The sequence below is a fragment of the Otolemur garnettii genome, unplaced genomic scaffold (assembly GCF_000181295.1).
Source record: "Otolemur garnettii isolate 467f Iridium unplaced genomic scaffold, OtoGar3 scaffold00115, whole genome shotgun sequence".
NCBI lineage: Eukaryota > Metazoa > Chordata > Mammalia > Primates > Galagidae > Otolemur > Otolemur garnettii.
In genome coordinates this window covers 126502-143700 of record NW_003852510.1, presented here as the reverse complement: position 1 = coordinate 143700, position 17199 = coordinate 126502, and the positions used below count along the sequence as shown (strand labels likewise).

Below are 17199 nucleotides of genomic sequence, written 5' to 3'. Positions count from 1 at the left end.
TGTAATCACTGGGCAAGCAGCACCAAGGAGAGCCAGCAGGCAGAGAGCTCACAGTCTGAGCACCCCTCAGCCCACTGCAGGACTCCTAGAGGAAAGGTCTGTGCCCTACTCTCTGCAGAAGCATTGGTGTGTGGCTCAATTGTCTCAGCATTTGTGGGTGGGAAAGGGGAAAGGGGAGAAAAGGTCTGGGTGGAGGTAATGCTGACATTATTTTTGTGCCTATTCCTCTCCCTTAGAAGCTGCCCACCCAGAATGTCAAGGCACTGGAGTTAAGATCACTTGGGTCCCACTGTGACTCCTGCAGTCTGGGCCAAAGTTGGGATGTCTGTGTGTTAAGGAGCAAGAGGAACCTGGATTGAAGTCCCCTGAGTAGAACGAAGGAGCACAGTGGGTACAGAAGTGATATGGTGCCTGCCACTGTTTCAGGTCTGTAGAAATGGGAGGTGCCCCAGGGAGGTTAGTGCTGTCCACTAGAAGTTCCCAGCTCACTGGGGACAGAAGCTTCTGGGCTGTTGTGCTCAGAAAGTCTCTCCAGCAGCTTAGAAATCCACTGTCAGAGATGCAAGGGCGAGAGAAACAAACCACTCCACCTACCCTTCTCATGGGGCTCCAAGCCTCTCAGTTGATCTCTGCCAATAGCTTGCTCCTTTGTGTTCTGCTCCACAACTTTCCATGGAGCTTCCTCAGGAGGCACCCTTCCTTCAGACTCACACTTGATCTATATTTGTTTTTTTCTCTTTCATCTCTTTAAACATCCTTCTTACTGAAATACTCTGGTAGTTAATGTCTTTTGCTGCCATCTCGGCTCTTCCTATCATTCAGTAATTTCTGTCTTTTCTTTAGTGTGACTACAGGTTTATCAATTTTATTGGTAAGCAAAAGCTACTAATTTTGACGAGGTTAATCTGCTGAGTTTATCTTTTATGAATATTTCTTGGTAAGAGCTATTCATCAAGAACTATTCACTAGATCTGGAAGAGTTTCTCTTGTTTTTTTCCTAAAAGTTTAATTTTTTTTTATTTTAGAGACAGAGTCTCACTTTGTCACCCTGGATAGAATGCTGCAGCATCACAGGTCACAGCAACCTCAAACTCTTTGGCTCAAGAGATTCTCTTGCCTCAGCCTCCTGAGTAGCTAGGACTAAGGCACCTCTCATAGTGCCCAGTTAGTTTTTCTGTTTTTAGTAGAGATGGGATCTTGCTCTTGCTCAGCCTGATCTTCAACTCCAGAGCTCAAGCAGTCCATCTGCCTCAGCCTCCCAGAGTGCTAGGCTTACAGGCATGAGCCACCATGCCCAGCTTTTTCCTAAAAGTTTTATAGTTTTATGCTTTACATTTAAATTAATGATTCATTTTTCAGTTACTTTTGTATAAAGAATGTGTTTAGGTAGAGGTTTGTTTTGTTTTTTGCCTATGAAAGCCAATGGCTTCTCCAGATAACTCCTATGAATCATCTCCATAATAAATTATCAATAATCAATTTACTTTACTTTTTGCTATAACCAAACTGCTGAAAAGAATACAAATTTTGATTGGGGGGGAGGATTAAGGTGGGTTTGTAATTTTTTAGCAATTATAGGGGGAATATTTCCATTGAGATTTTAGGCATCTGGAAGTTAGTATGAAAATACCTTGTTAGGGGAACAAGGCTGCCCAGGACAAGAGTAAAAAGGAGAAAATAAGTTCAGAAAAACTAACTTTCCTTAATTCTCTCCTTTTGCCTAGAGATCAGATCACAGTGAACCCAAAGTTAAAAAAAAAAAAAAAAGAAAAATTGAGAGTCACCTTGGAAACAAATTATGCCAAAGCATAAACTATACCTTAAGTCATTGTTTCCCAATGTTAGGCATTTGTAGATTACCTGTACAAATGTACCGTATCTGCTTATAATCATGCATTACTTCATGATTTTTTACTTAGGCAGAATTAATATAATTTCGTTGACATGTTATCAATACAATCATTAGGTGGTGCACTGGAGACATACTGACATAGCAGTCCCTAACCTTTTTGGCACCAGGGACCAGTTTTCATGGAAGACAATTCTTCCACAGACTGGGTGGGGGCATTCAATTCTCATAAGTAGCACACAATCTAGATCCTTCCCATATGCACCTTACAGTAGGGCTCGCACTCCTGTGAGAATCTAATTCTACTGCTGATGTGACAGGAGGCAAAGCTCAGGCAATGATGCAAATGATGGGGAGTGGCTATAAATACAGATGTAGCTTCACCCGCTGCTCACCTTCAGCTGTGAGGCTCAGTTCCTAATAGGCCATGGACCAGTACTGGTCTGTGGCCCAGGGGTTGGAGAGTGCAAGATTAGCACACTATGTGAGATATCAGAAATAAAAGCAAGACTCTGATCAGTATTCTTTTTTCAATATTCAGATCTAGATCTACTATTCTATGAATAAGAAATCAGAATGAAGTATCAAAATGATGCCCTACTGCAGTGGTTCTCAACCTTCCTAATGCTGCGAACCTTTAATACAATCTAACGTGGCACGACCCACAGGTTGAGAACTGCCCTACTGGGATCCCCTAGTGGGAAAGAAATACAGGTGGGTAGTTGGGGAATAGAATATATACAAAATTTAATAGCAGTGTTCTGTGAAAGGTGTAAGTCTGGTCAACACTGTTACTTTTATTTGCAAATGGAATAGCTCAGCAGTAAAGACTTGTACCTGATATTTTATCAAGATTATCTAACATCAAATTACTTTTATCCAGGTTTCCATGGACCTGGAGTTTTCTTTCTACTAAAAAGGGGTATGTAGTGGGAAGAACAGTTTATATTATTTTTATTAATAAAAAAAAAAAGGAATCAGCATAGTCAAGTTGTCTTAGTTTTAAGGATTTCTGGATTTCGTCCTTGGAGGAAGTCAGGATCTTCCCAAGGCCTGGGTCCTCGAATATTCTTCCAGTCATCAAAAGTAGAGTCCTTTATTTTCTATAGAAGCACAAAAAATTAAAAGTATATACATTAGCATAGGCACATAGGACTTTGATTAGGACATTACTGAACGAAGGAATAGATAAGTGAGCAGAAAGAATCTAATAGGCCCCCAAGTACAATTTTAGCAAATAAATCAACTACAGACCAACCATAATTAAAGAAATGTCATATTTCTTTAATGGTCCTTTTTTTTTTTTTTTGCACGTTTTGGCCAGGGCTGGGTTTGAACCTGCCACCTCTGGTATATAGGGCTGGTGCACCACTCCTTTGAGCCACAGCCGAAATGTCATATTTCTTAGAATTTAGAACTTTTCTTGTTTGTTATTGACATTAATGCTCATCTTCCTTCCCAAAATCATAAAACTGTTAAACAGAAAAAAGTCTACATGCCTTATTTTTGATAGCACAAAGGGAAAAGCTGGGAAAACAACAGTCCCTTATCTGAAGGCTGATCCAAAATAATAATGACTAAAAGGATTACATGGGCATTGGTAGAAAATTAGAAGAAAAGAACAAAAGTAGAGTCCTAAAGTCTTCCACAAGAAAGAAAAGAGACTGAGATGATTTGTCTTGTGCCAGAAAAATCAGCCTGGGCTTCAGAATGCAAATAATTTCCCCAAAGACACCATAAACAAAATCCTTTTGGGCAAACAAAGCCAATTTCTTTTCTTTTCTTTTCTTTTTTTTTTTTTTTGAGACAGAGCCTCAAGCTGTCCCCCTGGGTGCAGTGCCGTGGCATTACAGCTCACAGCATCCTCCAACTCCTGGGCTCAAGCGAGTCTCCTGCCTCCGCCTCCCAAGTAGCTGGGACCACAGGCGCCCGCCACAATGCCCGGCTATTTTTTGGTTGCAGCCGTCATTGTTGTTTGGCGGGTCTGGGCTGGGGATTCGAACCCGCCACCTTAGGTGTACGTGGCTGGCGCCTTAGCCGGTTGAGCTATAGGCGCCGAGCCAACAAAGCCAATTTCAACTGCATTTTGGATTATCCTACCTTCATTTAGTCTGACGTGTCTCTCAAGCAAAGAAATGAAGGTAGGATAAAAGGGAAAAAGATAAATATTTCTTCTTCACCACTTCTATTGTCCGCCACTGATAGTAACTTTTATGTATCTGCTGCTTTGTTTTAAAATAATTAAGATAGAAAAAAATAGCTAAGAAAACATGTAATAGTATATATCCAGCAATAGGGAAAATGGCATAAATATGCCTTGACACTTGGGATAGTAAGTTCTACTCTTCTATTAACTAGCTGTATAACCTCTGGCAAGTGATTTAAGCCATCTGATCATTAACTCTTTCCTAAGTAAGAATTAAAAGACTAGACCAAATGGTCTATATGGTTTCTTTAGTTCTCATATTCTTTGGTTTCCGAAAGAACTAGAAGGAAAATCTACTCCCAAACAAACCCTCCACAGCATCACTAGTGGCTTACTACTTATGTATCTATAAAAGGCAAACTACAGTTTGGGGCCAAATAATGGGAAAGTAGTGAATGAAAACATTGTCTAAATTTCACTTACAGATTTGCCAGCAGTCTGTGTTAAATATATATGGAGAAACAAAACTCTAATTTAGCATGCAAGAAGGCAAGGTATTTTCAAGTATAGTTATGAAATAATCTAACTTTATGAAAAGGTTTTAACAAAGGATAATATAACCATTATCCAGATAACATAGAGATATATGCTTAAGAGAATTTAAGATAATTTTTAGATAAACTGCCAAGTGGGGAAAATAAGTCAATATAAAAGTGGCCCAGCCTTTAAAGATCTTTGGTGAACATGCAAAGTAGCTAAAGACTGGGCTGTATAAATGTGCTGGGCAAGACCACTCAAGATTTACCACTTAAACAACAGCTATAGGATTAAATACAGAACAAGAGTCAAGAAATGCTGAGGAGAGGGCAGCAAGATGGCAGACTAAAGCCAGCTTTAGGCAGAGGCTCTTCTCCAGAGGGAGAAATAATGGCCAGAAATAACCCAATAAAGCGGAAAATCGGGAGCTGAGCTGAGATGCGATAGAGGATAGGTTTGTATCACCCCTGCTGTGATGAGCTGGGACTCCAAGGAAACAAATTTCAGGTATAAAACCCATCCCAAAGAGGAAAGGAATCCTTCCTCTCCCCCCACCCCCAAGGAAAGTGGCTTAAGGAGAGTAGAGAACAGAGGACCTTTTGTTTCACAAAGGGGAGAGAACACTGAGGGCCGAGACTCCTTCCACGGAAAGATACTGCTGGGGCTAAAAGTTGATCTAATATTTTCCCTATCTTCCTGAACTCCCAATCCACCTCTCTCCCCTCTCCTGGCAGTCTGGAAGACTACCCTCTGCAAAATCTAGAGAGTTTGGCAGATTTTGGTGAGGGCAGGGCACCTCATGAGCTGTGGGATAGTTGTGCTGAAACTATAACTTTAATAGAGGCAGGGAGTCACAAGGAGAGAGAGACTTGCCCCATGTTGGAAAGAACATATCTCAGTCCGTATTACCGACCACTGAGACCACGGCCCACTGGCTCCCTGGCTCCGCAGCCTGTGGTGGGTGGCTGGGCTCCCCACTGGGCTCCTGTGACCTATGGGGCCCGTGGCGGGTGGCTCCCACCGGCTCCTGCGACCACGGCCTGGAGCCGTGAACCTTGCCCAGCCCCTGTGACCTGAGTGAGGCCGGTGACTCCCACCCGGCTCCTGCGACCTGGGACCAACAACCATTGACTTCCACCCAGCTCCTGCGACCTGCAGCCCAGCTTGGCGACCCTACCCTTTGGCTCCCCACCCAGCTCCTGAGACCCTCAGCCCATGACTCCTGCCTGGCTCCTGTGACTCCTGAAGTCCCAGGCTGGGCCTCCATCCTCTGGCTTCCTGCCTGGCTCTTGCGGCCTAAGGCCAGGGTCAGCAGGTCTACCCTCAGGCTCCCAGCCTGGCTCCTATGACCCTTGCAGCTGGTGGCAATACCCACCAGCTCCTCACTGGCTCCTGTGACCTGCACACAGCAGTACCCCAGACTGGCAGCACCACCTACGACAGTGGCAGCAGCTCCATGGTCCCTCCCACTGGGGTCAAACTGAGCTGCCAGTGGACCCCCGCTGCCTAGATGCTGAAGCCCTTTTGAACTCTCCCACCTGATTGGTGTTTGTGTTGATCAGGACAATTGGTTTGGAACTCTTGACCTGGGCTGATTACCCAGTGACCCACCAAAGTTGTACCCTGGTTGTGTTGTTGTGGAGTGTGGGATTCTCCCCTTCCAGTTGTTGCCTGTGGGGGGGAGGGGAACGTGATGTCTTAGTTGCTTATATAGCTCCACAGCTACTGATTTCAGCCCAAAGCTACTGATTCACTAGGATTGGACAGAGACTAGCTGAATACTGGTCAGCGCCAATACCTAGCCCCAGCACATCAAGCAGGTGCCCAGAGTTTCAGGCAGTAATTTTGAATGGGACCGTCATAAAGCTCTAAGGGAAAAGCTGCAATCACCAGTCCCAGGTCTTTGGTAAAGGGCTGGTTAATTACAACTCCAGGAGCCCTCAATTCAAATTCACCTTGCCAGCTTCTCTAGCCAAATGGTGAAAAATAATTATGGGGCGGAATCAGTGGAAAACCTGGCAACATGAATAATCAGAGTAGAATGATGCCCCCAAGGAATGAGAAAGAAGACATAACAGAAGATCCCATTCAAAACAAATGGCTAAGATGTCAGAAATCAAATTCAGAATCTGGATTGAAAATAAGATTAACAGAATGGAGGTAAAGATGGGATTAGAAATTCAAGGAGCAATTCAAAAATTGTCTCAGTAATTCAATGAATTCAAAGACAAAATCACCAAAGATTTTCACAGATTGAGGCAAGAACTTACAGCCCTCAAAAATCTGAGAAATATAGTAGAATCCCTCAGTAACAGAATGTGGCAGGCAGAAGAAAGCATCTCTGACATTGAAGACAAAGCTTTTGAATGCTCCCAAACGCTCAAAAAGGAAGAGAAGTACAGTGCAAAAATGGATCATTCCTAGAGAGAATTCTGGGACCACTCCAAAAGAACATTCACCTCATAGGAATCCCTGAAGGAGAAGAGGGTGGTCCAAAAGGCACAGATACCCTACTCCAAGAGATAATTGAGGAGAACTTCCCAAGCATGGCAAGAGACACTGAAATTCAGACAGCAGTTTCAGAACCCCAGCACAACTCAACCCAAATAAAGCATCTTCTAGACACACTGTAATTAACTTTGCCAAAGTTAATAAGAAGGAGAAAATTTTGCAGGCAGCCAAACCTGAAAATCATAACCTACAAGGGGAAGAGTATTAGAATGACAGCAGATCTCTCTGCTGAAACTTTTCAAGCTAGAAAAGGATGGTTGCAACCTTTAACCTCCTAAAACAAAATAACTTTCAGCCCAGGATCCTGTATCCAGATAAATTGAGCTTCATTTATGATGGAGAAGTTAAATATTTTAATGACATACACATGTTGAAGAAATTTGCTATAACCAAACCAGCTCTTTAGGACAGCATCAGACCCATCCTCCATAATGACCAGCACAATGCTCTACCACCAATCCAAGCTCACTCTGAAATTCTTGACCAAAACCCAATTTGCATAGTGGTGAAAAGATTTAAAATGTCCACTGGACTTTCAAAAACCTTGACACCCAAATACTACCAGGGTTATCAATACTCTCAATTAATGAGAACAGCTTAAACTGTTTAAGACGCACAGTATGGCTGACTGGATACAAAAACTCTGGGCAGATATCTGCTGCATACAAGAATCTCATCTTACCTTAAAGGATAAATACAGACTGAGGGTGAAGGGATGGGCATCTGTAATCCAGTCAAATGGAAATCAGAAAAAAGTAGGGGTGGCAATTTTATTTGCAGATACACTAGGCTTTAAACCAACAAAAGTAAGTAAAGACAAGGATGGTCACTTTATATTTGTTAAAGGAAACACTCAACATGATGAGATGTCAATTATTAACACCTATGCGCCCAACCAGAATGCTCTTCAATTTATAAGAGAGACCTTAACAGACATGAGTAATTTAATATTTTCCAGCACCATAATAGTTGGAGATTTTAACACCCCATTGGCAGTGTTGGATAGATCTTCCAATATGAAACTAAGGAAAGAAATTTTGGACTTAAACTTCACCATACAACAATTGAATTTAACAGACATCTACAGAATATTTCATCCTAACAAAACTGAATACACACTCTTCTCATCAGCCCATGAATATTCTCCAAAATTGATCACATCTTAGGTCACAAGTCCAACCTCAGCAAATCTAAAAGTATAGAAATTATGCCTTGTATTTTCTTGGATCATCACACAATAAAAGTTGAACTCACCAATAAGGTATCTGCATACTCATACAAAGACATGGAAACTAAATAACCTTATGCTGAAAGATAGCTGGGTCATAGATGGGATTAAGAAGGAAATTGCCAAATTTTGGAACAAAACAATAATGAAGACATGAACTAGAAGGTGAGATACTGCAAAGGTAGTCCTAAGAGGGAAATTTATAGTGTTGCAAGCCTTCCTCAAGAGAATGGAAAGAGAGGAAGTCAATAACTTAATGGGACATCGTAAGCAACTGGAAAAGGAAGAACACTCCAACCTCAAACCCAGAAGAAGAAAAGAAATAACTAAAATTAAAGTGGAATTCAATGAAATTGAAAACAAAATAATTATTCAAAAGATCAATGAATCAAAAAGTTAGTCTGCGAAAAATTCAACAAAATTGATAAACCTTTGGCCAACCTAACCAAAAATAGAAAATTAAAGTCCCTAATATCACCAATCAGAAACGACAAAGGCGAAATAACAACAGACACCTCAGAGATTCATAGAATCCTTAATGAATACTACAAAAAACTTTATTCTTAGAAATATGAAAATCTGAAAGAAATGACCAATACTTGGAAGCACACCAACTTCCTAGATTTAATCAGAAAGAATTGGAAATGCTGAACCTATATCAAGTACTGAATTAGAATCAACTATATGAAATCTCTCAAAAAAGAAGAGTCTGGGACCAGATGGCTTCACATCAAAATTCTACCAAACCTTTAAAGAGGAACTAGTACCTATATTACTTAACCTTTTCCAAAACATCAAAAAAGAAGGAATACTTCCCAACACATTCTATGAAGCAAATATCACCCTGATCACCAAACCAGGAAAAGACCCAACAAGAAAAGAAAATTATAGACCAATATCTTTAATAAAGATGCAAAATTATTTAATAAGATCCTAGCAAAGAGAATCCAGCAACACATCAAACGAATTATACACCATGACCAAATAGGTTTTATCCCAGGGTCTCAAGGTTGGTTCAATATATGTAAAACTATAAATATAACACATCACATTAAAAAACTAAAAAACAAAGACCATATGATTCTCTCAATAGATGCAGAAAAAGCTTTTCACAATATTCAGTATCCTTTCATGATCAGAACACTTAAGAAAATAGGTATAGAAAGGACTTTTCTTAAACTAATAGAGGCCATCTACAGCAAACCCACAGCCAATATCATATTGAATGGAGTAAAAACATTTCCACTCAGATCAGGAACCAGGCAAGGTTTCCCGTTGTCTCCACTGCTTTTTAACATTGTAATGGAAGTCTTAGCCATTGCAATCAGGCAAGAGAAGGGGATCAAAGGTATCCAAATAGGGTTAGAGGAGATCAAACTTTCACTCTCTATAGATGATATGATTTTATACCTGGAAAACCCCAGGGACTCAACCACAAAATTCTTAGAAGTGATAATGGAAAACGGTAGTGTCTCAGGATACAAAATCAATACTCATAAGCCAGTAGCTATTATATATACCAATAATAGTCAAGCTGAAAAAAAAGTCAAGGACTTTATTCCCTTTACAGTTATGCCAAAGAAGATGAAATATTTGGGAATTTACCTAACAAATGATGTGAAAGATCTCTATAAAGATAATTATGAACCTCTGAGAAAAGAAATAGCTAAAGATGTTAACAAACGGAAAAATATACCATGCTCATGGCTGGGAAGAATCAACATTGTTAAAATGTCCATATTACCCAAAGCAATTTACAAATTTAATGCAATCCCTATCAAAGCACCAGCATCATACTCTGAAGATCTGGAAAAAATAGTACTTCATTTTATATGGAACCAGAAATAACCTCGAATAGCCAAGACATTACTCAAAAATAAAAACAAATCAGGAGGAATCACACTACCAGACTTCAAACTATACTGTAAGTCTATATAGTGATCAAAACAGCATAGTATTGGCACAAAAATAGAGAGGTAGACGTATGGAATAGAATCGAGACCAAGAGATGAACCCAGACACTTATCGTCATTTGATCTTTGATAAGCCTATCAAAAATATAAATCGGGGAAAAGATTCCCTATTTAATAATTGGTGCTGGGAGAACTGGCTGGCAACTTGTAGAAGACTGAAACTGGACCCACACCTTTCACCATTAACAAAAATTGACTCTCACTGGATAAGAGACTTAAATTTAAGACATGAAACTATAAAGATTCTTGGAGAGAATGCAGGAGAAACACTTAAAGAAACTGGCCTGGGAGGATACTTTATGAGGAGGACCCTCTGGGGAACTGAAGCAACACCAAAAATACATTATTGGGATCTGATCAAACTAAAAAGCTTCTGCACAGCCAAGAACACAGTAAGTAAAAGAAGCAGACAGCCCTCAGAATGGGAGAGGATATTTGCAGGTTATGCTTCTGACAAAGGTTTGATAACCAGAATCTACAGAGAACTCAAACTTATTAATAAAAAAAGAACAAGTAATCCCATTTCACTGTGGGCAAGGGACTTGAACAGATGCTTATCTGCAGATGATAGGCACATGGCCTATAGACACATGAAAAAATGCTCATCATCTTTAGTCATCAGAGAAATGCAAATCAAAACCACTTTGAGATATCATCTAACTCCAGTAAGAGTGGCCCACATAGCAAAATCCCAAAACTACAGATGTTGGCATGGATGTGGAGAAAAGGGAAAACTTCTGCATTGCTGGTGGGAATACAAGCTAAGATGTCCCTTTTAGAAAGAAGTATGGAGAATATTCAGGGATCTTAAAGTAGACCTTCCATTTGATTCTGCAATTCCTCTACTAGGTATATATCCAAAAGACCAAAAATCACTTTATAACAAAGATATGTGCACCAGATTGTTAACTGCAGCTCAATTCATAATAGCCAAGTCATGGAAGAAGCCCAAGTGCCCATCGACCCATGAATGGATTAATAAATTGTGGTATATGTTCACCATGGAATATTATGCAGCCTTAAATAAAAAAAATGGAGACTTTACCTCTTTTACATTTACATGGATGGAGCTGGAACATATCCTATTTAGTAAAGTATCTAAAGAATGGAAGAAAAAATATCCAATGTACTCAGTACTATTATGAAACCAATTTATAATCACTCACATTTTCATGTGAAGAATAGATCACAACTATGGCCCAAGATGAAGGAGGGTGGAGGTGAGGATGGGAGGGGAAAGGGGAGGTCAGATAGAATGAGGGTGAACGGTGGGACCACACCTATGGTGCACCAGGTAAGGGTACATGTGGGACCTAATAGTACAGAGTATTAAATGTCTTAACACAATAATTAGGTAAACAAGATGAGGTATATATTTAAAAAAAAATGCTGAGGAAAAACAATGTCAAGAACATTGGGGCTCAGTGCCTGTGGCTCAAGTGGCTAAGGCGCCAGCCACGTACACCAAAGGCAGTGGGTTCGAATCCAGCCATGGCCCACCAAATAACAATGACAGCTGCAACCAAAAAAGGGCCAGGCCTTGTGGCAGGCGCCTGTGGTCCCAGCTACTTGGGAGGCTGAGGCGGGAGACTCACTTGAGCCCAGGAGTTGGAGGTTGTTGTCAGCTGTGATGACACAGCACTCTACCCAGGGGAACAGCTTGATGCTCTGTGTCAAAAAAAAAAAAAAAAAAAAAGGAAAAAAAACCCCAAAACGTTGGATTTTAAGGCAGGTGGGATAGTATGCACCTGTAGATTTGGGAGGCTGGCACAGGATTGCTTGAGCCCAGGAGTTCGAGACCAGCCTGAGCCACAGAGCAAAGTTCTGTCTCTACAAAGAACGGGGAAAAAATTATGTGGATGTGATGGTATGCCCCTACAGTTCTAGCCTACTCAGGAAGTTGAGGTGAGAGGATCATTTGAGACCACAATTATGAGGCTGCAGTGCACTATGAACACCTTTGCACTCTAACCTGGATGACACAAGTGGGATGCTGTCTCCAAAAAAAGAAAAAAAGAGATTTTCGGCCCTGCCAGCATGGAGAGTTCTCCTTAACACTTTGTGCTACTTTGAGATACACCTAAGAGAACAAAAAGACTGCTCTTCAGGAGTAAAGATTATGTCTGAGAATGAGACCTGTTTTAGACTCATCCCAACAAAGATTATAGCCAACACCTGACAAGATCCTCTGGGAAGAGAGTTTCCAGATTGAGTCTCACCAAGACAGAGGGGCCTAGAGAAGACCATAGCCTCTCCACAGATACTCCATTATGAGGCACAAAACCAAGTTCAAGGTGATTAGCCAATACATAAACTGTCTGCTAAAATGAAAATCAACACTATTCAGAATTTTCTTCAATGTCATATTCACAAGATCTACTTTTCAATCAAAAATGTCAAAACATACAAAGAAACAAGAAAACAGAATCCAGTAAAAAAAAAAAAATGATCAAACTCTTAAGACACAAAGAACATCCTACCTCACCACATGCCTTAATATAGTTTGCTTTTAAACTTTTGGATTTTTGCTAATCAAATGGTTGAAAAATAACACACCATTAAAACTCTAATTGACTGACATTCCTATTATGATAAATTAAACATCTTTTCATATGTTTAAAAATACTTCCTCTTCTCTGAACTTTTCATATGCTTTGCCCATGTTCCTACTGACTAACTTGAGTTGCTGTATTTTTTCATATTTATTTGCATGTGGTTTTCATATTTAAATAAATTAATTTGCTATGGTAAGAGAAACTGTATTTTTTACATTTATCATATAATTTTTAACTTTATTTACATTAGGTTTTTGAGGTTGAACTTTTGAATTTTTATGTATGAGCTTATCAATCTTTATTTTTTAAATTGCCTTCTCTGACTTAAGACCACCAAAAAAAAATCCTCCATTTTTTCCTAGTACTTTTAGCATTTTTATTTTGATTTTTTAATATTTTTTTTTATTTTTTGAGACAGAGTCTTACTATGTTACTCTTGGTAGAGTGCCGTGGTGTCACATCTCACAGCAACCTCAAACTCTTGGGCTTATGTGATTCTCTTGCCTCAGCTTCCCAAGTAGCTGGGACTATAGGCATCCGGCACAATGCCTGTAGTTGTCATTGTTGTTTGGCAGGCATGGGCTAGATTTGAACCCGCCAGCTCCTTTGTATGTGGCTGGCGCCCTAGCTGCTGAGCTACAGATGCCAAGCCAGCACTGTTTTTTACTTTTAAACTCTTTACCCATCTGGAATTTATTTAGTTGTATAGTAAGTACATACTCATCTTTATTTCCTTTTCAAATGACTATATAGTTTACTAAATATCATATAGTCCAGATAAATCATTTTTCAGCATTATTAATAATTTAAGCTTATTTTAAGTGAGATAAAACCAGTTTCTGACTAGAATGACTGGACTAAGACAGAGAATATATTAACAGACTGTACCTCATACTCTGATTCTAAAGATATTTTATTCGCTTTCAATCTTTTTTCCAATTCAGGATCAATCTGTAGAAAAGAAAAAAGAGCCATAAGTTATTTAAGTCTGTTAGATTCAAATTTTAATTTTAAAACTTACAGAAGGGTGAAATAGTATAACTAAATACAAAAACACATGGCAAAATCTCCATCATCTACTCTAATCACATAATCTTAACTAATGTACTACTACTATCTATTGCAACTATTAACAGCTGATATCTACTACTTGTTAAGTGCAAGGCATTTTGACATATATTACTTTGTTTAATCTTCAAAAACCCTGTATTATTATTATCCTTATTGTCACAAGTAAGGAAAATGGGGCATAGGAAGTTTAATAACTTATCAAAGAGGCAGAGTCTAGCTTGTCAAATGTTATATTTGACAAGATCAAAGTAATTTGTCTACACAAAGGGAAGAATAAGAGGACAAAGTTCCAGAGTACTATGCTCACATCGCAAGCACTATGACTGAGTTGTGAGAGGGCTCCCTCCACTGGACTAGCCTCTGCCTGGATAGACTGGGGACCTGCCTAGAGTCTGTATGAAGTCAGTGCACTGAAAACAGTTGCAGCAGGGATTAGGCAGCAGCTGATCCCAGGTTTCTGTAGCTGAAGCCTTTCTGTACTCTTGGGGGTTTGGTGCCAAGTCAGCATGGGACTCAGCTTTGTGGCAGTGGCCTTCATATCACCCTCACCGGACTGGGAAGGGAAATGACTAAGTGGAGGCTCCCTGAGCCATACCCTGTGACTGGAAGCCAAGCTCCCCTTCCTACAGCACAATGGGATCTAGGCATGAGAGCTAATTTGAACAACATAGGCTTTGATGTGGGAAGCTTTGGGTAACTGTTTCAGTGGGTCAGGTGTGGAGGGGAGAATTCCATGGTTCCTGGGCTGCTGAAACTGACCTCTTCCTACATGACTTGGCATTCCTGTAGTCTCTGAGCCTCTAGAACAACCCACTGCCTGTTTGGCCCTGACTCTACCTTCCAGGTCCTCTGCCTGTGTGGCACTGCTTTCAGCTCTGAAGTCCTGCTCAGAATCCCTGCTTTGGGTTCCTCCTCTGTCCTACTTCTGAGGCTCTCCCACTGGGGCCTGAGGCTCAGACCCTATGGCTCCTGAGCTCCCACCAGGTCCCATGACACCACTCCCGAGATTCCAGTACTGAATCTGGATTCCTAAGCCTCTACCCCTGAGCCTCCACCATTGCCGCAGGGCCAGCAGAACTGCTTCAAGGTCCTGTAAGGGCCAGACCAGCGCCATTTTGTTTTCTACTACATAAGCTCTGTTAACCTGCAGGGCCACTCCCTGCTGCCTCCCCCACCCCTGGTAGCACAGCCATTAAGCCTTGAATTGAGTCACCTAAGGCAGACAGCTGCCATAATAGGCAATAAGTATCAGTTCCCTTGAACAGCTCCCATAATAGGCAATAGGTTTCTACTTCCTTGAAATTCAGGTATTCTCCTTCCTAATTAGGCTACACCACCTCTAGCCCCGGTTAAGAAATCCCCCACCCCTCACCTGTACCGATCCAAATCCTCCTTTACTAATGAAATCACCAACCACCAATCAAGAGTGTACTCGTAATGGACCCTACCCTTCTTGCTTTCTGTACCCCATAAAAACTTGCTCTACCCCAAGTTCGGGGCTCGTCCTCGGCTTGTATGCCAGGAGAGTCCAGGCCTGGGCTTGGCCCGGGCCTGAATAAAACTCACCTCTTGCTTTTTACATTGAAGTGTGTCTCAGACTGTTTGCTGGGGCCACTTTGGGGGAATTTCAGGCATAACAGTCCAACACCCCACCAGGACTTCCAGCCTTAAGCCACCAGTACACTGGGACCTGGTTCAAGCAAAAACCCACAGCCTAGCTGCCACTGTCACCTGTGTGAAGAGATCCTGGGCAGAGCAACCCCACAATGTCAGCTTCCATAAAGAGGGTTTCACCCAGCTCTCAACCTGAACTTCCTACAACTATCTAGTGAACCACCCAACATCTAACACAAAAATCATCCAGAACAGACTTGAACACAGGTGAACAGGACAAATCAGAACAGCTGCATTACAAGTTTCTACTGTACAGGGTAGGAAAAAATACACCATCAGGGACCTCCCCTTTTTCTAATTAATCTGGAGAGTTCCCAGCAAAGAACAGTTGCCCTGCAAACCTATTAGCCCAGAGTTGAGAAAAGAGGTTTCAGGGAAATGGAAACCTTTTTCCATTTTCCTGGCAAATGGAAAAACAGAACAATTGAACATCCCCAAGGGATCATAATGGAGCTATAGTAATTAACTCCAACCACAAGGAAACTGCTGAAATGACAAAAATAGAATTTAGAATATGATCAGAAATAAGATACATGGAATTGAAGAGAAAGTTGAAAATCAACAAAAAGAAATCAAAAAAATTTTCAGGAAATTAATGAACATGTTACTGAAGAGCTAGCCAATATAAGAAAGCATAAAATAGAACTTACACCGTCATTTAGGAAATTTTAAAAACAGTAGAAAGCTTCAGCAACACACTAGACCAAGGAAAAGAAGGAATTTCAGAACTTGACTAAAAAGCCTCTCAAACTAACTCAGACATTTAAAGAGGCAAAGAGGAAAATAAAAAAGGCAGAGCAATCACTTAGAGATAGGGGACTATGCAAAGCAAATTAGCATGTGAATGATAGATTCCCCTGAGGGAGAAGAGGGCTAAAAGCATGGAAAATCTATTCAACAGAATTACTGTATTTTACCATGTATAATCAACTCTTTTTGGCCCAAATTTTTGAGGGAAAAATAAAGATGCATATTATACATAACATGGAACGGAAGAGCCCAGAGGATCTCCTGAGTTCTGGAGGATCTGGGAACCAGTGGGAGTGTGGGGGATAGAGGAGGGGGTGGTGTTGGGGCTGGCAAGGCAGGCTGCATCTATGTGGGGGCAAAGGAAGCCTGAGGCCTGGCCACATGGAGGGGACCAGAGCATCTGTGGCCTCAGAAGCTCCTGCTCTGCTGCTATGCAAAGTGGCAGGGAGAGAAGGGCTCCCAGGAGAGAAGGAAGGGGGAGCCTTCAGAGTGGGTGGCTGCAGAAGGGGGTGTGATCTGCATGTTTACTAGGGAAGTGTTAGCCCTCCCCACATGTGTGTGTCCTGGCTAAGAGCTGGCTATGTTCTCTAGGGGTGTTTCCTGAAAGTCTGGGCCAAAAGCATGAGTGAGTATTAGACATGGGAGTGCCTTTATATATAGCAAAATATGGTATTGAGGAAAACTTCCCTGATAGCTCCAAAGATCCAGACATCCAAATGCAAGATGGTCATCGAACACCAGGAAGAGATGTAATAAATAGGACATCTCCAAGACACATAGTAATCAATCTGACCAAAGTCAAAATGCAGGAGAAAATTCTACAAGCATCAAGTTGTAAGCAACAATTAACCTACATGGGAAAACCCCTCAGGCTAATAATAGACTTCTCAGCAAAAACCTTACAC

The 17199-nt window shown here is 41.0% G+C and overlaps 1 protein-coding gene across 2 annotated transcripts in view; it reads right to left on the bottom strand.

The window, feature by feature from the left end:
• Positions 1-2788: 2788 nt before the first annotated feature.
• The window catches only part of LOC100955898 (cytochrome c oxidase assembly protein COX16 homolog, mitochondrial), a 33833-nt gene continuing 19422 nt past the window's right edge, over positions 2789-17199 (bottom strand). Inside the window, exons 3-4 of one of the 2 annotated variants that reach the window (XM_003797349.3) lie at positions 13688-13750; positions 2789-2952 (exon numbers count right to left, since the gene is read on the bottom strand). In XM_003797349.3, the coding sequence (XP_003797397.1) occupies positions 2836-2952; positions 13688-13750 (180 nt within the window). In that variant the 3' untranslated portion in view covers positions 2789-2835. The remainder of the gene's footprint in view (positions 2953-13687; positions 13751-17199) is intronic. The other variant, XM_023517615.1, reaches the window with a different exon arrangement.